General features: G+C 41.9%; 1 protein-coding gene across 3 annotated transcripts; it reads left to right on the top strand.

Moving 5' to 3' along the window:
* The first annotated feature begins 4,988 nt into the window (after positions 1–4,988).
* Positions 4,989–19,728, top strand: KCTD20 (potassium channel tetramerization domain containing 20). 3 transcript variants are annotated; one of them, XM_009577465.1, is made up of 8 exons: positions 4,989–5,063; positions 14,032–14,231; positions 14,947–15,226; positions 16,111–16,213; positions 16,738–16,858; positions 17,811–18,008; positions 18,514–18,624; positions 19,240–19,728. In XM_009577465.1, the coding sequence occupies exons 1-8, from the start codon at positions 5,053–5,055 to the stop codon at positions 19,530–19,532; spliced, it is 1,317 nt and encodes a 438-aa protein (XP_009575760.1). In that variant the 5' UTR covers positions 4,989–5,052; the 3' UTR covers positions 19,533–19,728. The 3 variants fall into 3 exon arrangements, with proteins under 3 accessions (XP_009575760.1, XP_009575759.1, XP_009575761.1); XM_009577464.1 differs by lacking the exon at positions 4,989–5,063 and adding an exon at positions 10,111–10,136; XM_009577466.1 differs by lacking the exon at positions 4,989–5,063 and having other exon boundaries at positions 14,037–14,180.
* Positions 19,729–21,720: the final 1,992 nt, after the last annotated feature.

Here is a 21,720-nt window from a genome sequence, read left to right as displayed (position 1 = left end):
AGCAGCAGGTGGGAGAGGAGGCTTTCTCATTATCACCTCCCAGAATAGTCCCCCATTTCAGATCCCGTAACGGGGCCCAAGCACGTGTCTGCCCCCCTCCCTGCAGCAACCTGTCCATTTTCAAATGTACGGGTGAGGCTGTGGTCAGACATGCTGTTCTGGCTGCTGTTGAGTGGTGTGAAAAGGTTGCTGTGACTCAGCTCTGCATCACTGCTCCCAGCCTGCTGGAGATGGTAGTCCCCTCGCAGGGCTGTATGATGTGGCGCTCTCGGAAAGACCTAAATGAACATATTTGATAGTGAGGAAATGCGTTTACGTGCAGTTTTGCTCTCAGACTTGAGGAGCAGTGATAAACGGCTAGTTTTGAGATGGTTAGCTTTGAATGTGCTGCGCAAAATACTGAAGTGAAACCAGTCTAATTATGTCTGTTACCTAGTGTTGGATGAGCAAGGGGGAAACTGGACTTCTGTTTACTCGTAATTATAAAGCTGTGGAGAGCTTAGTACGTTAGGGCTGTGCTGTATTTAAATGGTACCCTGTGTGTCAGATGTCCCTATTACAAAATGTTCTTTGCCAAGATCATGAGGTGGGCCTCCCCTTTTAAAAGCTGTTTTTGAAACTCTCAATTGTTTTCAGAAAATTGGTTAATGTGCCATAGCTATGGCATGTGTATCTGTCTTCACTTTGTGCTGTTAAGTCATTCCAAGACTATTTTAAGGGTGTTGTGGACAACTATAGGAAATGCCATTTCACCACTTGTAGAGTGGAATTATTGCATTTCTGAGAGATGAAACCATTATTAATGCAGAAGATAGACTCTTCTCCAGTCTCTCACCCTGTGTGTAGCAGACACTTAGTGCTATCTTTAATTAGGAGACTGTCACAGCTGAATTAAAAATAACAGTTCAAAACAAAACATCGTGTGAACTCAGGCCAGCCAGATTGACAGCCGTGAGACTTAAAGGCTTTACTTATCCCCAGAGCAGCTGGAGCCCTGGCAATGAGCATACCAGCACCCTCATGCTGCCCCGGCGGTGTCCTGCAGATGGGGTTGGAAGAAGCATTCACCCGCTGGTGTTGAGTGTGCTGAGACTTCTGCCCATGTGCGTTTTGGTTCAGGTTTACCACCAAGAGGTTCATTTAGTGATGGTGGTTTCTTCTAAGTGGCTTGTGTAGTTGACAGCCAGATTGAAAATAGCAAACTCATTTCATGCAGTCCACCTTTCAGAGCTCTGAAATGTCACGGTTTTGGTCATGTCTGATTGGGATTGAGTTGAAATCCTAGGGTTAGAGAGTGCTTCTTTGTATATTAATAGAGCCTTTAATTAGCAGGCACCACAGTAAGACCTATCTTCTTGTTAAGGATTTATTAAAATCATGCATAAGCTCTACTATGGGAATATGCTAATTTATTTGTAAAGCTCTTGGATTATTCAGCAGAGGAGTTGAATATTCCTCACAAGGACAGACTTTGAAGACCTTTCCTTAAAATAAATAAATTTCTTAAAATCCTAGCCTTTCTTTTGCTTGTTGTCTTTGAGATAAACACTCACAAAGCCAGCTGCAATTTTGGCTAGAATATTGATGGGTTGCTTGCTTGTCAAATTAAAAATGAGCTGGAGTGGACTGTTCTGGAATACATTTCAGGTTTAGAACTTTCCACTTTCAAGAGCGACCTTATTCAGTGCCCAAATGGGCACCTTTCCTCTGCACGAACACCTCATTATGTGTGTTGAAATAGGCATCGTCTCTGCTTTTTCAATTTTGTATTTTTTTTTAGTGGTATTTTCCTTTTTTTAAACTTCCACAAAATATGGCTACAGTTCCTGGCTAATTTTGCTGAAACATGACACTAGCCAAATATTTTTGTGAAAGAATTTAGTCACATAAGAAAGAATGTAATGGAATATTCTTAGAAAGTGTTATAACTGTGCTTGACATGTAAAATATTTATCCAGACCTGTAAACAAAGCAAGAGGTGTCTTGCCAATGTACCATCGTAAACCTTAGTTATTTTGAAATCTTGAGTAAGATGTTTTTCAGTTCTTGAAAATAAGGTATGAAGTTCTCTGCTGACATAAATTGACAACGTGCTAATGGTTGGCTTTACCTAGCTGAAATTTTAGCCCCTGCTCTTGCCTCCCTAAAAATAAATCAAGATGCGTTTTCCTGAAGAGCTGCAATTGTGCTAAATAAAACTCTTCTGTTTATTTTGGTTTCGGATTACTTTAGTATTACTTGCAGAGTTTACTAATGCGGCTGCACTCTACAAGGTAGGCCTTATGTTTGTTTTGCTTTTTGTTATTGTCTGTATCTTAATGTGACTTAAACAACTTGCTTGATGCAGAGAACTCCGTTGTTTCTACAGACAACGCTGATAGTCTTTGCTTGGCTTGTGCCTCTGCTCATGAGGAGTATCTCAGTCCTTCAGCTGGACAGTACAGCTGTAGCTTCGGTGGCTTTATCTGAAGTGGCTTCCAGCGACTTGCGCTGCTGACTGTTATGGTGAGATACGGCAATGCCTCGTGGGGATGCCAGATAATTGCCCTGGAAGGAATCTCATGCCAGCCTGTCTCGTACCAAAGTTAGGTGAAGATCTCCTGTGCTGGGTTATGACACTTGAGTTTTGCCAAGCCTGGTTCTGCTCTTCCACACTGGACACAAACTGCTGCCAGACCTTCAATCAGTGACAGCAGTGCCTGGCCCAGAGCACCAGGGCCCTGTGCTGCAGGTAGAGGGGCTGGCTTGCTATCTGTGCCCTCTTTTCATTCCCGTCCCCCTTGTACCGCCCTCCTTCAGGCCCTGAAACAGAGGCAGAGGTGATTAGGTAGATCAGAGCTTATTCACGTACATCAGTAAGCACTGAGCTCCTCCTGACTGTAGTACAGATGAACCACTTTTTCAAGACTGGAATATTTACTTTCAAATTTAATTGCATTTCATTAAATGGTATGCAGCTTCCCTGTTTTGGTTTTTTTTTCTGATGCTGTATGCTCTCTTATGAAATCTCGTTGGTGAAAAGCTACTGTAACTGCATTCAACTTTCAAAAATCTGCCATCTATTGTTAGTTTTTTCAAGCTGCTGCCATGTAATTGGTTAAAAATGAATGGCAGTTGGAGTTGTAGCAGATGAGCTGGGAATGAGTGAGCAGTTACTTGTTGGGATCCCTTCCAGAGAAGGAAGGTGGAGTTTTAAGCTGCTCGCAGCCTTTCTAAAATAAGAGTCAAAGCAAGTAGGTGCTTTTTGCTATGGGTGAAACGTCAACTAAATTTTTGTAGGAAACTAAAAGCTTGGTAAGTTAGGAAAGGAATTTTTAGTCTGAATATTCTCTCTACCAATATTCTGCTGTAAAATAGTCCACTCATAGTAAAAGTGTTGTGTATTTCAAAATACACTGATTCTTAATACGTCGATCCTCATCTTGAGAGGATCCACACTGCCTAGTTGCTATGCCAAAAGCAAAGAGGGCATTGATCCTTTATGGTGCTGCAGGTTGGGTGTTGGTGTTGGGACCCTGTGCTGCAAGCCAAAATTGCAGGTGGTGGTGGCAACAGCTCCAAGTACTGGGCTCCAGATCTCCAGATGCTGTCTGCAGCTCCTGGTTCTCTTAAGGCCACTGTGGTGAAGGAGATAGGAGAGGGTTGTGGTGCGTTCAGCCCCTCAGTTGTGAGCTGATGTGTTAATTTGTACCCTGCTGTCATCTCATTGCTGATTTTTGGGGTCAATGCTCTTCTGCATGCTTTGAAAGTGCAACAAACTGCCTTGCTCTCGAACATCGTGTGCTCTGTGGGGAGTTTTCATAGTCCTGAATGATGGTAACCCACCTCACCCTGGGTGGGACAATATGCCTCAGTGATTAGAGGCTGTTGTTATTTCTTTACATCCCCCCAATTTCCTTAACAGGCAACAGGTGCTTCATTGCACCTGTGTCTGGATAGACTAGATAATTGGGCATTAAAGAATTAAAAGCTTGCCCTCAAACCAGAAGTAGTACCAAGTGCTTGCAATACCTTGTATGTATGTACAGTGCAGACATGAGTTACTTAGTAAATTAGTGACAACTTGTTTTTATTATGTTGGATTGATTGGTTTGTTTTTAAGTAAGATATCTCTTAAGGTATTTTTCATTAATCAGGTGCTATGTAATGATGAGACTTTAACACTTGTCAGTACACACGCATGCTTTATCACTGACATGAGTCAGAACAAAAATAGTTTCCTACTTCTTCAGGTTCTATTGCATTAAAAATTACATATTATTGATGATACGTGATATATTTAATTCTGTTGTTCTGTGAAATTGTGTTTGGAGCAGTCTCTGAGCAATCCAGATATATCTTAGGGGAAAGCATTAAGAAAAACAGAATAGATTGATTGAATATTTGAACTGATAGAGGGTAACATTTCCAGGTGACATAAATGTGTAATGCCTCTGCAGTGCTGTGCATAGGTACCCAAGCTCTGAGGGAAGAAGGTTCTTATTGGGGCTCATTAACAATGCATCTTGGGGGGAATTAACATATCAAAATAACTAATTTTGTCCTAAGTTACTGTAAATTTGTTTGGGCCCAAGTCCAAGGTGTTCTGGGCTCAGGAATCTGTATGCACATGGCTGTGTACATATTCGAAAATTCTGGTAGTTAATTCCTTTCTGCCTGTGTAAGGGATGTGTGGCAGTCGAGTGGCAGGAGTGTATTTAACCATATGGCATCAAGGGTTTAATAAAACTGTGCCTTTTCTACCGCGCGATTCCTGCAAAAACAGGCTGAACCAGGCATCTGGGGAGACAGATTCTGGGGGGCTTTTGCTGAAAATAGGAGGCTAAAAATAAAGCTATTTGTAACCATACAGATTTTTCTATTCAAACTTTTCATGAATCAGCTGGGGGGGGACTTTTAAACTGAAATATTTACATGAATCAGACATCTGGGCTTTGGGGGAGTGACCATTGCTGCACAAACAGTTTAAACTCTGAAGCTTTGCTGTGACTTAGTGCTTCCCTCTGTTAAAGAAGGATTTCAGGATATTGGTGCTGGTAGCACTGAGAACATATGAGCCGCCAGTAAGTAAGGAGCTGTGTTGTTTGAGAGGGGGTGTTTGGCAGAGGATTTGCTCCAGAGTTACAATAGGAAACGTGGGTGATTATTTCTGTTCAGAAGTTCTGATTGCTGCAGGTATATCGGACTTGGGGTTAGAGCCTTCTCAGAAGTACTGTTGTCTTTACGCTTTTTTTGTATAGCTTATAATCAAGAAGCTTGAGTTCTTGGGGTGTAGATGTAGGAATTGGTGTGAATTTGAAACCAAGTTAGATTAAACTGCCTAAGAAGAAATATTGACAAAGAAAATAACATTTTAAAATCTAAAGAGTTAAGGTCGGTCTTGCTTTTATGTTGTGTTAAAACATGTTTTTTTTTCTGAAAGCTTTGTAAGTAGTTTTGCAGAAAATGGTGGAACAGAGAATACAGGGCAAAACTCTATTGTGTGCTGTTCTTGCTCCTGTTGAAGATTTTTACATAAGTGTTTGTAGCTTAATCTAACCCAGGTGAAGACAAAGTGTAACTCATAGGTGTCACCTGGCTTAAAACTTTATTCAGCTCAGTATTCTGTATTTTAGCAGGGGAACATTTGTTTTTCCTGTCTCTAGAGAAGAAGATCCTGCTTATGTTTGCAACAGCTCATCTTTCACCAGGGTCTTTCCCCTTACCCTGGTCAGATCTGCATACTCCATCCTTCTGCCTAGAAGGGAAGTATATATTCTATATGGGCATGGCCACCTTTGTTTAAATTGCCGACTGAATTTAATCAGATAGCACTAGCAAAGCTGCCATTACTATATTACTATTACTACTAGAAGCTCTTTGAGAATCAAATATAAGAACTGTAGTTTTTCAGATGACTGTCTTTAAACCCAATAGTGTGAATAGTGGAAATAGACTTTATAGGTTGCTTGGTTGTGCTCTTTAACACTGGTACCTTGAGCCTCACAGGGAGGGAAGTAGCCCTAGCAAAGCATTAACCTGTTGCCTTATTCAGACATTTTGTTCCCTTCTGAGACACCCAGTGGTAGGACATTATTGGATGCACTTCATCTATTCCAGTTGATGAGGCTGCCATGGTATAACTTGCCTATTTTTGGAAAAGTTACTTCAAGTTAATAAATCTCAGCAAGTTTTCTGCATGTATTAGTCTTGGTGATTATAGGTTGGCACAAGAAGAGATGCTGTCAGTGTGGGGCACCGACGTGGGTCAGTGCCATCAGCAACGATGCGAGCTTTCAGCGCGTAAACCAAGGGCTGGCAGTTATGGAAGAACCTGGTGAACCACGAGTCTTAAATCAAGGTGTGGATGTGCAGTGTTAAACTATCAAAACCGTATTCCAGACTGTAGTTTTGAATTGCGTTTGTAGAAACAGTGGATTTTTGTTAAGACTCAAGTAAACGTCTAAGTCTGTAAACTTTGCTAACAGTGAAGCACTATGCACAGAATAGGAGAAAACAATCAAGCGTTTCATCAGCCTTCTTGCTGTCTCTTGCCAGAATTTGCAGGCTGTCCTGCATTGCATCAGTCTTGCTGGACATTCTTTTCCATCTATATTTCAAAGCCAACTGGAAAATGATTCCTCTGTATATTGATAGGGTTATTTCTTAACAAGGGAAAAGCCTTTTGTAATGTGCCTGTGCTAGTTCAACCTATAAATCAGCCTTTTATTGTCTGGTTATGTTTGTGTCTATAGCAGAAAACGCAGCGAGGATCATTAGCAGGTATGAGAAAAACACGTTAAAGGCTCCAGGTAGATTTTTCTGTCTGATGCAATTTGGGTGAATGCACTTTTATGATGTTGCTGTGTGGTACAAGCATATCTACAGGTGCCAGTGAGTGGCCACCCTTAGACCTGCCAAGTCTCACTTTGCCTTGAGCATCCCATGTTTGATTCCGCCGCACAGGGCAGTTGCCTGGGGCGCAGACCCTTGTGCTGGATGGTACACTTGCCCAGGGCAGCCTGGTGCCACCAGCTTCCTTGCTTATGTGAGACTTCACGCATGGCCCTTCACTTTCTGGAAGAGGATAAAAACTGATCTCCTAGACAAGTCTTATGCTTAAAAGAGAAGTAGTAATGAGGAACCAGATTTGTACCTGACAATTGGAAAAATGCTTTTAAAAAAAACCAAGACCAAAAAAAGACCTACTATGAGAGTGAGAGACCCTCTGAATCTTAAAATGTTAAAAGACTGTAGAATTTGGCCGAAAGCAGGGAGTAGGATTTAAAAGCAGGATGTGTCATTGCTTTAGAAGTGCCTTTCTTGTAAAGTGTGCAATACTGGCAATGTGGGCCCATCACTCGCTTTTATTTTTTAGTAGATAAAGAATCGATAGGCTTGTGTTTACTCCACACAACTTGTAAAAGGAATGGCAGCTTCTTGCATTTCAAACTCTAGATGAGTTTTATACAGTTTACACTGAAGATATGTTTTAAAGGCAGGTTTTATACTTATTTTGTCTATTCCAATTTCCTAACGGTGCTGTGTTTCCCTCTTACTGGGAATTCAGAAAGGAACAAGGCAGAGCATAAGACGGGAAGCTCTGTCAAGACTAGAACAGGCACAGCCTGGCAGATTTTTTTCCTGTACCCTTCTATGCTGTTTCCCTTCCACACTTTATCCATTTTATTTGTTAAAATCTTCAGGGACTCCCAAGTTACAGGTGTGGGAATGAAGAGAAATTGGGGCCAAAATTCCTCGGGTTTAACTCCAGTCTCAGTCATGCAAATTCAAACCTGCTATTTTCAGTGGATTTCCTTCATATTTACAGAATGAGACCCCAGATCTGTTCTCAAACTTTCATAGAGCAGAAAGTTTTACGTTTTGACTTTCTTTCTAACGGTTGAGTTACTCTCATTCTGCACAGTCCTCTGGAATGCTTCCCTGTGACTGGGGAGTTTTTATTGCCACTGAACTGAGCTAACAAGTGGTATGGTTATTTTTCTCTTCCTCCTCCTTTCCGGGAGAGTATGCATCTGAAGATCAAAAGCAAATGGTTCTTATAAAAATTAGAAAGTTGGATTGCTGCCTACTTGCCAGTATGATATTTTTTTCGTAGCAAGTGTGATTGCCTTTTTTTTTTTTTTCTTCTTACTTAACCCAATTCCAAAAATGCGTAGGGGGCACAAGAGCAGACCAGTTGAGAGAAGGTGGATGTGAGTGGTGAGTACTACATGAGAGGCCAGCTTTACTAACTCAGCGTGGTACAGGACTGATACAGCTAGGCTGCATCTGGCCTCCAACTGACAAATCCGCACGTTGTGTACGGCGCAGCGAAGCCTTGGCCAGCGGATCTCTCCTGGCTCGGGTATCTCTGTGCTGCACTCCCCATTGTGGCTTAGACGTACCCTGTAGTGATTCGCTAATCCTTATGTACAGGAAATGCTTCTCGTGGTTTCTGTTAAGCCTGTGAGATTTCCCTTTTTCTCTCCAGAGGAGGAATCAATCATTGCCAATTTGTTTTTCTGCTTTTATGTTTAGAGAAACTTTTGGCATGTTCCAAGGATATGTTTTAAGAAATTAAAGCAAGGCTAAACTTTTTTCAAAGGCGTGCAATTATATTAGAAATACATCTTGTTCTAAAGTAGTAGACTGTAGAATTGGGTCAGGCACACCCTGCATATGCGTGTTTCCTGCTTGCTCATATTTCTGAGAATAATTGTACATGAGAATGTTTTTGTAGATTTAAAGGAGTGTTGTCACCTTAAAAATGAATTGTTTGGAGTTTTATTTAAGTCATCGTGGTTACTCTGTGGTTTAGGAAGAGTGGAAGATTGCTAACCATCTGATTCACTCGCTCAATGTGCTGATTGTTCTTTGCCATTCGCAAACCGAATGGTGAAGTAAGGTTACTCACTTCTATTTTTTGCTCTCTTACGACTTCCTTCTAGTCATGCCAGATGACAGTGAAGCAGTGCATAAGCTGTCAGATGTTACAGTAAAGGGCTTTACTCTTCAATGGATTTTGACAGCTCAGCTTTTCGTGATTTTTCTTTGACGTTTCTGTGAAGTTCTGCAAATTTGATACCTAAAATATTTTATAATGGCTCTTTAGAAAAAAAAAATCCCAAGGGTAAGGATAAGGAGCAAGTAATACTATAAAAAGTTAGAAACCAGCAAGTCTGTATTGATGCTTTTGTTATCTTTTGCTTAATAAAATGTCCTGCATCTAAATGGCTTTTCTCTGCTGGACGTGTTACTGTATTTGAGTTTCTTCTCTTTGCGCACATCACCCATGTACTATTTATGTTGGTCTGTACAAGTTAAGCCATTCAGCTCCTTCCAGCAGCTGGGTGAGAACTGTGTATCTTGGGAAGTGGGTTTGGATGTGCCTCAGATTCGTTAGGGTGGGGAAGGATGATGTGCTGAAGATCGTCCCAGCCTTTTTACATTCCAGTACCCTTCCTTCTTTCTTAAGAATTATGTAGAACAAGGATCAGCCTCTTTATCTCTGCAAAAGGTTTGTGGCATGAATTGTTTGTGCCAAAGATGCATTGCTAAATAAAACTCTGTTTCCAGTTTGTGTTTAAAAAAAAAAAATTTAAATACCCCTTCCATATTTTTCTCTCAGCAAAAGTGTTGGCTCTAAGCAAGTTCAACTAAAAATGTCTTCACCGTGACCATCAGCACGTGGTTTGGAGAACAGAGATGCTTGTTCAGTTGCACGGCTCATTCTTAACATTGTCATGTTCTGGAGGGAGGAGGGACCTACGTGCTCCAAGTTAGGCAAAACCAACGGCCAGAGTCAGATATGAATTTAGATTTTTTGACTGCGATACTGATTTCCTTTCCAAAAAAAAAAACCTATTTAGGAGCTTTTTCTCTGATCTTTAGTGCTGAACGTGACACTGGGCTTTTGATATTCATGAGTTCCCAGCTCCCAAAATCCAGCTGTCCACAAGCCGTGAGTCTTCAACTCCCCTGCAGACTGGTCCCTACCTGGTCCTTCAGGATCTGAGCATATAAACAAGTTACTGAGAAATGAACTGAGAAGTCAGGATGCTCGTTTACTGCTCATGATCAATTCTGTGGTACCAGCCAATTTATGCTTACCAGAGGGTAGAAACGTGCATGGAAACAGACCTCAAAAGAAGATGGTAACCTGCTAGTATTTATCCTGTTAACCGCAGGGTAATTGCTCGTGCACGGCCAGGGAGTGTGGGTAGTGAACGTGCTGAAAGTCAGAGTAACACCTAGTTAGTTAGTGGGCCTGATACGCTGGCTGGTCCTGAAGATTAGGTCTCTTTCTTCTGTGTCCCTGTTTTCTCTCATAAAATACTTCCCTGCAGTGCTTCCCAGGGCTGTTAGAAGCAATAAGCAGTTAATATTTGTAAAAACCTTTGAAGATGTATAGAGCTAATTATTATTTATAGGTATTCATTCTCACCACAGGTAGTTCACCTTGATTCTAGGCATGAAAGGAAACCAGGACATTTGTAGGCTGGTCAGGCATGAGTATGGCCTTCTGAAGTCTTTATGTATTAGTTTCCCTACTGGGTTGTATGCATGATTGCAATACATTTGTCATGTTAAATGACTAGTTTGGGTATTTATTGTACTCATTTGCCTTGATTCTACTGATGTGCAACGTATAGGATTTGAGTATGCCAATATGGGACAGAAGACAGGAAAATGCCGTTAGCCTGGCACAACTCTGATTATCATCAGGGCTGAACGATCAGCTTTCCCATAGATTTAATGAGGAAAATCAGATCTGATGTGTGTGAGAACGACCACAATTGCAAAGACTATCTGTTTCTGAATCTTCCCATCTCTGCAGTTCTTAGCACCTTTCACTGGTGCTAAACTTAGTGTAATAGAAAAGAATGAGAACGGTATCAACAGCTGGGGCTTTTTTTCCTAAAAATCCTGCTTAGCAGATTAAGCAGAAAAGGGGGTGGAAAACGATCAAGGAAAATTAATGTGATGTAGTTCCTGTGTATCTGATGATAGTTCTATAAACAGTTTCTGAGGTATTGTAGTAGAGGACTCTGCTGAATGGCATGCAGGGTCTCTTGAACTGTGTGTGCCTTTCATTCAAAGCTTAAGGTGATGCAGAAAGATTGATCGTCAAGTTACAGATTGCTACATTCATCACACCTGACTTGACTGTTGTGAAAATTCCGTCTTTAGGCATTTCATGCTATTTGACATCACTTAAATATGGCTTATAAGGCAGGCCTCTTGTGAAGTTATGGAATGCGAGTGTCCTTTGATAAAGCTGCTGTTTGCCTGGATATAAGCTGCTTATTGATCTGACTGCCTAAATTCTGCTCTCTGCCAAGTAATGTATTAAATAGTTAAGAGATTGTTCAGACAGCGCAAAGGGAGCTTATTGGCAGAACTGCAGCGATGGAGCACTCTTGAAAGCAAGAGCCTAAGAAGTAAATTTTATGCTTATCAAATTTTCTTAATAGACTTTGCTCTCTGAGCTGACAAGAACTCTGTTCCCAAGTGAGTGTGTTAGCATCTCAGTTTTATCAGGGAGCTTGTTTCTATACAGAAAAGTTGGGGGGGTGGGAAAAGAGTTCCTGAGAGACAAGCCAGTATGTTGTCTGTGTTCCTCCCAGTCTCAAGAATTACTTCTCTTAAGGGCTTTCCCAAGATGATTATATATCTACTCGACACGGTTTTTTTTTTCCCCATCTCAAAACACTTTAGCCTAAGTAAATCAAACTGCAGTTTTTAAAAATATGTTTTGGCTTTCTGTGCAGTTACAAATTTTAAAGCGCTTTGGTCAAAAAGTATAGCATAATTATAATGGTTGGAATTCAGTGAACATGTTTGAAACCACAGTATTAGTTGTATAAATACTTTAACATTTCCAATTAACATTGGAAAACTCAATTTTCTCGCAATAATTACAATAGGCTGTATGAAATAGGAGAATGGTTGAATTTTTGTTGCTACATTTGAAATCGTCAATTCCAGAATTGATTTAAAGGAGCTTTTTTTTTTTGACAGGGTGCTGTACAGTATGTAGGTTTGCATATTTGAGTTTACTTCAGACAGCATTTTCTTCATATTCTGTATCTTTACTTATTTATATGGATCATTCCTGGGGTAGTAGGTTTGTAGTATGAGTGGGGCAGTTTGTGCAATGCACACACAATTGGTATGTTGGTATGTTCTGCTTGGATACTGGGGACTCCACATGCCCATGTCCCACTGCCCAGCAGACTGCTGACCTTTCTTACTACCTCTTTGCTGGTCTGACACAAGAGAGAAGAGGGCAAAAGATTGCACGGGTTTATTCACGGGGAGTTTGTGGTGCCCGTTGCCCAGGCAAAAGGATATGGATTTGTTCATGTGTGACCAAATGCAAAGCAGCATTCATGGGAACTGTTGGTTTCTGGTGGGACTGATGAGGGGGTCTCTCCAGGGTACAAGCAACCAGTGCAAATGGGTCCAAGGGAAACAGCCTGGAAAGTGTCGGGAGAGGGAGTTTTCTGAGCCAACGTTGGGTATTTGGTGAGAGGAGAGGTGGATAGTGATGCACTGTGCGCTGTTAAGTTTGCTGGAGCTAAGATGACCCTTGTAGGCTCCTCGCGCTGCTGTTCCTCCCAGCCAAGCCAGAGCCTTTAAAAAAAGAAAGAATGCAGTAGCTTTTCACATGGTTTTGCTGTTGCCGAAAATCTTCCTTCTGATGAATATCACATGATGCGTAAGCAACAGATTTTCTAAAAATATACAGATATAATAATGCTGGCAACTTAGTATTGGTTTTACAGGACAACAGGAAGGGCTTGTTATTCCTTTTTTAAATTTCTAATTAAGAATGAAAGGCTTACACTGACTGCCAGTAACGATGGGCTTGAAACCCACCACTGAACTGCTCATTAAGGCCTTCATTCTCAGCAGGTCCTGACAAGAAAACTCACCAACTCTTATTTGGCATTTTGTTGGTTTATTAGTGCTATATTTTATCTGGTTTGTATCTAGCCATGTCAGTGTTCTGCCATGCTTTATAGATGGCACCCGCTGGCCCTGGAGTCTTAATTCAGCCAAGAAAAAGACACAGGACAATTGTTCTGCAGCGGGGGAATTGGGAAAATTCATTAATGAGGAAACTGGTGTTTTATGTTTGAGAGAGTGAAAGGAAAACACTTCAAGCCAAGAAAGGAGAGCTGTTTCTTGTCCAAGGCAATAGCAGGACAAAATAAATGCCAAAGAGAGAATCAGCAAAAGAGATCTGTTAGGAGATACAAAGGAGTGAAGTGGGTCTTAAAGACAGGAACAGGGAAGAAGAATTTCACTTAGAAGTAAAGTGGCCAAACAGCAAAAACAGAAGATGTGTCTCTGCATGTGCCGAAAGAACATTTCAGATTTGAATGGCATTCTTTAAAGCATCGAGTGTGTCGGGCTGAGCCAGGATACAATGGATGTAAGGCTGCTGCAGTCATGGCTGTTCTATGTGATATAAGTATTGGTTGTAGGACTATATTGGGTTAAATACTGAAGTGAGCACTCTGACGGGAGGGTGATGAGTCAAGAAGAAGGAAGACAAAAAAAAAAAAAGCAATGACTGGGAGCAGGGAACCTTCTAGTCAAACCTCAGAGTGGTGAAGAGGCAATGCCTGACCTGTTAACTGGAAAAATGTTAGATGTCAGGCTATAGCCATGTTACAGAGCTCATTTTGCCAGTGCTGGGGATCAAGAGATATGTAAACATTTTTAAAGGGCTCTAGTGGTCTGGAGGTCAGGCAATTGCAGGAAGGTATTTGCAGGAACACATGTGTGATCTAAAGACATCAGTGGCTTTAGGCTTTTAAAAAAGCAAAGGTTTATAGATTAAATAGACCCCTGGTTACTTTAAAGCCTTTTTTCCCTCTTCCTAGGTAAGTGTAGGGACATAAGCCTCTCTGAAACACAATTAAGTATCTGAAGAAGTGCCTTTTGAGCCTGAGGGACTTTGCTTGCAGTAGCAGGGATTTAAGCTTCATTGTTTAGGAGTTTCTTCCAAAACTAACAACCTGGTATTTTCTCTCCTAGCTCTTCTCTTAGGAAACGCAACCAGCTCCTCACATCACGGAGGCCCAGCATGAATGTTAACTGTGCTGGTGGGACAGACTGGTCAAGAAACCTGGAGTCTAGTTGCTCTGTGGAAAACATAACTGTAGCAGTCCATGAGTCAGAAGAAAGTAATGTGGTGCTAGGAGGTCACAGCCCTGCTGCAGTTCCCAGGAGTGAGGGTAGGGATAATGTCTTTACCTTATAGTAATCTTTAAGGGAGATTTTTTTTTTCTTTTGAGGAGTGTTATGTTTTGGAAAAATTCCAGTATCCCAAGGCAGTTTGTACTGGGAAGTATGTACCCTGCCTTTGCTAGGCTGGTCTAAAGGACAGCGGTCCACAGCAGAGTTTAGGGTCTTGCTGTCTTGGCAAGATCATCACAGGGGTATGCCCTCGCCGGCCAACTTGCAGCTCCTCCTGAGGTTGTCCATGAACAGATTAACTGAAAGTAGCTGGACAGTCCTGATGAGCTGTGTGCCCACCATGGACCGGGCATCAAGCACTGCTGGCTTAAACCACCTCTAGTGTGGTGTGTGCTTCTGCTCCAGCTTTCCTGTGAGAGTAGTCGTCAGTGCTAGGAGTCTGTGTCTGTATTTCTGGCCTTGTTTAATTCCTGTGCTCTTGCTCTTTACACACTGAACCCATCTTGCTTTAACAAGGAGTATTAAGCATCATGGTTCATGGGGAAATTTTTCATCCAAAATCCAACTGCTCACTCAATTTGAAAATGCAGTATAGTTTTATGTCATATAGCATTACCCTGACAGTTATATATATTGACATCCTTTGTTATTGTATGACTCAGTTTTCTTATTACAGTAGGAAGTGTTACTATGAAATTATGTTTTTGCAATAAATTATATCTTACCCTTGCAATATTCTTTTGTCTCTCTCAGGTTTAGATTCTGAATGCCGACACGCTGCTTGTCCAGTAAGTCCCCAGATCAGTAGCATGTTGTCTGCTCCTGAAGACACGCACAACTGTCATTTCCAAGATGGAAATAAGAGACAGTCAGAATATTTTAATACCCAGGAACGCCATGGATGCTGCGCTTTGTCTTCAAGCAGCAATTCACAAACAGTGGCTCCAGAGAAGGTGACGCTTGTGGTAGATGGCACTCGCTTTGCAGTGAATCCACAGATTTTCACTGCTCACCCTGATACCATGCTGGGAAGGTGGGTGATTTTCATTATTTTCAAGATATCTCAAGGCAGTCAAATGTTTGCTGAAGTGGAACAAACCCCTAATGTTTGTTTTGTGATCTCCTCTGTACACACAAGCGAAGCAAGGTTGACCTCATTCAGGGGCTGTGAGCGAGGTCTCGAAGACATGACCAGATGTAGAGAGAGTTGGTAGTTCTCTAGATAACATTCTCCCTTCGGTCCACTTACTTCAAACAAAGTGCACTTTTAGCTAGACATGGTCTCCTTTTGCCTTCTCTCCAAGTGTTTGCCTTGTTTGTGAGGAGTATGTCTGTTCACAGCTGATAACCACCCTTCCAGAATGGGGAAAATGATAATGCTCCATCCCCCTCCTGCTGTTACTTTTTGATACTCTCCCAAAAGAGAAGTTACTCAGCTCCCTGTAACATGGCTTAAAGGTTGGAGCCTGTTGATGCAACAAGAAGCACTCATTTTCTGTACTGCCAGCACTTTCACCCATCTGTGACCAAAGGGAGACAGGTTCTGTTGGGTTACTGACCCTTGCACAGGTCATTGTGTAAAACGGGATCAGAAGGCATGCGGTGGTTGTCTTGCATAGCGTCAGTGAAAGGGCTTTATTGGCAGGGTGTTTTCTGACCCAGAGTTGAATGATGTGTTCCTCTGAGCTGTGGCTTGTTCCATACAATACAGTAGCTATAGCGACAGAGTCCAGCTATAGGAGGACTTAGCTGAGTCAGCTCTTGTGCTTATTTACTGTGTAAGGGATTTGAGTGTAGGTTTCAAGTTACTGTATATATGTGTCACTGCTGGTTTTGTTTAACCTCAGTGCACCTATTGGTCTCTAGAATGAATGCATTTAAATATACTTGTGCGCTTACGTGGATTTTTCTGTTCAGAATGTTTGGACCAGGAAGAGAATATAATTTCACCAGGCCAAATGAAAAGGGAGAATATGAAATCGCGGAAGGAATTAGCTCAGCTGTGTTCCGGACTGTGCTGGTAAGGAGATGTGTTTTGTTTTTTTTTTTTCCAATCTGCAAACAATCTGTTTGTCACATGTGCAAAACTGAGCCATCTCCCAGGCAGCTGCACACCCCCTGGGACATATTCTTTTAATAGTGTTTTACATTGTGATTTTTAAAAAAAATTATAGTAGACCTTGGTATGAGTCAACATTTCAGATACTTGCTCTTCTTGCCTTTTACCTTTCCTGTGTCACACCATTGTAGTTCCTGACCTGTGTCCTGACCTTGTGGTTGCATATAAATGCATATTGCATATGAGATGTTATGAAACCCTATGCCATGGGAAAAGTTTTCACTGGAGCTCACCGTTTATCAGACCCAAGAGGATCTGCAAAGAGACGTAGATTCTCGGACAAGCAGGGCTGTTTTTACTGTTCACAGAGCTATATATAGTCTCTGTAACTCTCAAATGTTGGTTCACCAAAGAACTACTTAAAAATGATCAGACCCCAAGATATTCTTAATTTTTCTCTCCAAAAACTGTCCTTTTATTTGCAGGATTATTACAAAACCGGAATCATTAACTGCCCTGATGGGATTTCCATCCCAGACCTTCGAGACACATGTGACTACCTCTGCATAAACTTTGATTTCAACACAATCAAATGTCAAGATTTAAGTAAGTATGGAGAGAAATCAGCTCTTAGGAGATCATCTGCATGGTGTTGAGCATTCTGATCCTGATTCAGTGCAGTTCTTAATCATGTGCTTTAGTCTAAGCATGAAGGTGTGTGGACTCCACTAGGACTCATGTATGCGTTGCATTTAAACAGCTGCTTTTTTTGCTGCATCAATTCAAAGTGTCTGCAGAACGCAGACACCTTGCTCAAATAAGCAAACTGAAATTGTAAAAATTCTAGTCTCCTCTTATAACAGAGGCTGAGAAGAAGAGCTTGCTGTTACAGCCAAACAAAATGAAGGCTAAAAGCAGGGTTTTAACTCCTATCTAAAATGTACCGGAGAATCGTGAATAATTTAAGGGAATAGATGATGGGCAGAGCAGGAACCAGAGATACCAAAGTTGGAAAGTAGTAGAGAGTTCCTAGTCATGCAGGGATCTGATTGGGAGCAGCTTTTTGGTGGGTATGCTGGCAAAAAAGTACTTTTAACATAGGCAAATCTGTGAAAGGCACTATACTGGAATGGGGTATATGGTATCCAACCACAGGCTGTGGGTGGAATTTCCTACCCTGTCCTCTGATGAGTGATCACAGAGAAGGCAGAAAATGTGTTTTCAAGGGCAGAGGTTGTTGCTGGAAACTCAAGTTAAGTATCACAATGAATTAATTATTCAGTCTATTACTGTTTCACTGTATTGATTGGACCTTGGTGGGTTTTATAATGGTAATGTAATGGTTCTACAGTATAATTTGCATCCCATTTGAAATGCAGTCTCACACATCTGATTTTGGCAATTCTGGAGCTGGAGACTGTTGATGCATCTGAACATATGTTAAGGAGTTTGTCTAAAGAAGAATGCGGGCTGTGCTCTTAAATGTATCTGGAAAGTGTAGAGCTGGGACATATTTTCATCTGTGTAAAAAAAGCTCATATGATTTGTGTCTCATTAGGTGCTCTGTTACATGAGCTCTCCAATGATGGCGCTCACAAGCAGTTTGATAGCTACCTGGAGGAGCTAATTCTGCCTATAATGGTGGATAGCGCAAGGAAAGGGGAACGAGAATGCCATATTGTCGTGCTGACAGATGAAGACACCGTGGACTGGGATGAAGATCATCCACCTCCAATGGGAGAGGAGTACTCGCAAAGTAAGGGCTCTACACTGGGGCTCCTGGCTCTGTGTTCAGCGCACACCTAGACATCTGGCCATAAGGAAAGGACCCATTGCCCAGACAGCAGTCTTGCTCCAGGAGGAGATGCTGGCACAGGGAGTCCTGTTTCGTATGTTCCTTCTGAACTGGCTGCTGCTAGAGGCAGGATACCTGGCTTTGGTCTGACTGCCTGCATTGGTAATGGCAGCACTCACTGCATCTTCTCCTTTTGTTTGCCACCTCCCCCTCAGCCTTTTCCTGGCTCCCTGGTGAGTGAATACTCTTTGCTTTACACACCCATCATCACCCATTCTATACAGACTGTAATGTCTATCACTACCCTCCCGCCAAGGAAGTGTAGCTAATCCCAGTGATGAGAACAGACACCTGAAGTAGTTCTTGGAAACCAGACCTGGTTTTTGGCACCCCCACAGCTGAGCATGTCAAAAATGGGGAGAAGGTCCCTCCTTGTAGATTCTAATCACCGTTTTTATTTCTCAAGTCCTTTACAGTTCCAAGCTGTACAGATTCTTCAAGTACATTGAGAACCGCGATGTTGCAAAAGCTGTATTAAAGGAACGGGGCCTGAAAAATATTCGCATTGGCATTGAAGGTAAAGTTTTTCTTTGACAAAGGAAATTCTAAAACAGGCGACTGCATAGTCGGTAAAGCCTGGTTTCCTCTGGACTCTAGGCATTTCCTGTTTTGCTCTGTGTTTTACCAGGCATTCATTTTCATGAAACTAGTAGAAGCTGGGCATCTTCCTTCACCTCTATCATGTTACACTGAAATTGGCCAGGAGGCTTAAAAGTTAAGGGAAAAATGAGAGATACATAGCACGTACCAGTAAGCCTTGTCTCTTTAGGACCAAGCAAACAGGAAAGGGGAGTCACACTTCTACCTGCTGATCCAAGCATTCCCTTAGGGAGCTTAGAGAACATGCTCTGTCCTGGGAGACTGTCTTATTTTTATAGTAGCTATGTTTGCTCACAGAATGGCTAACACTGTGCAGCCTTTGATCATATGACTACACACAATGCTGCACTGTCTTTTCAGGGGAAAAGAAAGTGGTCTTTTGCAAGCCAGAAATGTGGAATGTGGGCATTTGTCTACTAAGTGTCCCCTGCCCCCATACTCGCTCCTGCCTGGCTGTTCTTCTGGGATCCCATTGTCCCTTTGTACAAGTCAGAGGTGTGTAGTGCAACTGACTGGCTGTCTGTGTTTTCAGGATATCCCACCTGTAAAGAGAAGGTGAAGAGGAGGCCTGGCGGCCGGTCAGAAGTGATATACAACTATGTTCAACGGCCATTCATCCAGATGTCATGGGAAAAGGAAGAAGGCAAAAGCCGTCATGTTGATTTCCAGTGTGTTCGGAGCAAATCTCTAACAAACCTGGTCACTGTGGGTGATGACGTTTCAGAGGACCATGAGGTTATAATGCATCACCCCCCACAAGTAGATGAACTCGACAGGCTAAACGCACCGTTCTCCCAAATGGCTGTTAACGATCTACCAGATTAGTCATGGCTCAGGGTGGATAGTCCTGCTTGATGTGGGAAGGTCTCAACATAGTTTCATCCCAGGTCATGGAACACAGACTCCAGCAAGATGCTTTATCCTCGTTGATGCTCTTACTACATTGGCGTATTTCAAGCATGTTAATAAAGAGCCACACTCCATAGTCTAATTGTGCAATCAAAGGCAACATCTCCTCAAACAAAAAGAAATTATGCTGTTTGTTTCTACTACAAAGGCTTCCAGATTGGTGGGTGCTGACTATTTTAAACTTCTAAAAGAAGAGCAGCAGTATTTAGAAATGTCTTGTTTGACAGAGAAGAAATTCTGGGCCTGTCAAGACAAAGCTTTCCTTTACATTAGGCACTTAGCTTTGCCTTTGTGATAATCAGTTACAAAGGACCGAACATCAAAGCAGGACAGATGATACTCTTTCATCAACCAGCAGAAATGTAGCACAGTTGTGACAGCAAAATACTGAGTGTGGAGGAATCTGTTTACACTGCCACCTGGCTTTGCATCCAGCGTGTTGTACTGCTGTTCTAGAGAAGGATGAACTAGTTTAATAGGAAGCATATGCCTGTTCCCAGGAATTTCCCATATATATTTCTCCATAAGATGGAATCACTGTTTTTAGGGACATTGTCTGTTTAGTTCAGTAAAACAAGTAGATCATGCTGAAGGAAAAAGCCAAAAAGAAGGGACTGTAGTTGATATTTTACCAACAAAGTAAATCTGTTTACTAGCCTCATAGGTGTAAAAAGCTTTCTAGAGGTGACTGTGCATGCTAAAGACTTTCATTTGTCTCCTCCATCGCCCTGCTAAGACAAAAAAAGCCAGTGGAGGAGTTCCCAGTACAGACAGTTTACTACCTGGGTAAAATCCTTGGTCTCATCAACCTTAGGCAGTCAAAATTTCTGTAGACTCTCCAAGGAGCACTCTACTGTTGCAGCTTTAAAAGGCCAGCTACTTTATTCCCAATTTGGAACTGACTGGACCATTTTGCTGTCAGGCAGGTAAGAAATACTACTAGTAAACCAGGCTTCAGTAGAGAAAAATACACGTACCTGGGAACAACTCTCCTTTGCTGCTCTGACTATATTATCCTAGTCTGTGGTTAAGGCTCTGTTCATTTTGGATTCAGGGACAACAAAGCTGTGACTGGAAGCGTAGACACACTCCAAGCTGGTTTAGCTCAGTTAGTTATATTAGAGCCTAGCTGGTCCTGTTCCTGCAGTATGGAGTTCCCTGTAGGCTTGCTTAACTCCCTGAGTAGCACACAGAGTTCACTACTGCCACAACTGAGCTGCACATCAACCAGAACTATCAGCTATTTCTGATGGCTGTGTAGAGGTTTTACGTACCCAAAGCAGAGTACTTAAACATGGTGCTGGTGCAAAGAAAAGCTGAAACCCATTCAAAAAGAGAGAGAGGGAGAGAGCTCCCTTGCAAAGTTAAGTTCAGGTCAGTTCTGCTCTTGCAATTCACTGCAGCTGAAACCTGTACCACTTACACATTGAGTTACCTGGTCATACTTGGCAAAACAGAGGTAGGTATCAGTCTGCCCTGGAAGGTTTAATCCTTTGTTGTCAGGGTTGCATCATCAAGCAAACTTTTATTATTCTCCATCTGTTTGCAAAGTGTACAGTAGCCTTAGCATTGAAGATTGCTGTTACAGTTTGCTGCTAAGGATGTTTGGTTTTTTCAGTGTAAGTAACATGACAATATCAAGCACCAATTTTCCTGAAGGTTTATGAGTGTCGTTTTAGTTAAAAGTAACAAAATCTCTGCCAAGGCATATACTTGCTGATATATGTAGTTCCCATTTGTATGGATACAGGTTCCATTCTTTGCAGTTTTTCTGTTCTTAGCTTCTTTCCTAAGTGCAGCAAATAGATTTCTTCTTTTTATAAGTGCCTATGGGAAGATTTCCAAAAGTGCTTCAGGACCTCCCGAGAGTCCCAGAGGTTCAGATGCCCAGGTCCACCTGACTACTTTTCAAAAATCCTCCCTGTGTGTCATTGGATCAGTATAGAGAAGTGTCCTTCAGTATCTGCACGGAGAGGGTGTGCAATCACTTTCCCTTATTGCTCTAGGTGAATTTCTATTTTTGTAGTAGAGAAAGGAAGACATATGGACCATTAACCTTCTAGCTAAGGGCCAGACCAAACCCATTACTTGCCTTGGTAACAAC

This window comes from Fulmarus glacialis, unplaced genomic scaffold (genome assembly GCF_000690835.1).
Source record: "Fulmarus glacialis isolate BGI_N327 unplaced genomic scaffold, ASM69083v1 scaffold13135, whole genome shotgun sequence".
NCBI classification, from domain to species: Eukaryota; Metazoa; Chordata; class Aves; order Procellariiformes; family Procellariidae; genus Fulmarus; species Fulmarus glacialis.
This window is presented reverse-complemented; position numbering and strand designations above follow the sequence as displayed.

Bases quoted from the DNA above. Each gene is read 5' to 3' on its own strand.
- KCTD20 (XM_009577464.1), top strand. From the start codon at position 10,111: ATGGAAACAGACCTCAAAAGAAGATG. The intron at 15,227-16,110 runs GTGGGTGATTTT...TTTTCTGTTCAG, and splicing joins CCTGATACCATGCTGGGAAG to AATGTTTGGACCAGGAAGAG. The intron at 16,214-16,737 runs GTAAGGAGATGT...TTTTATTTGCAG, and splicing joins CTGTGTTCCGGACTGTGCTG to GATTATTACAAAACCGGAAT.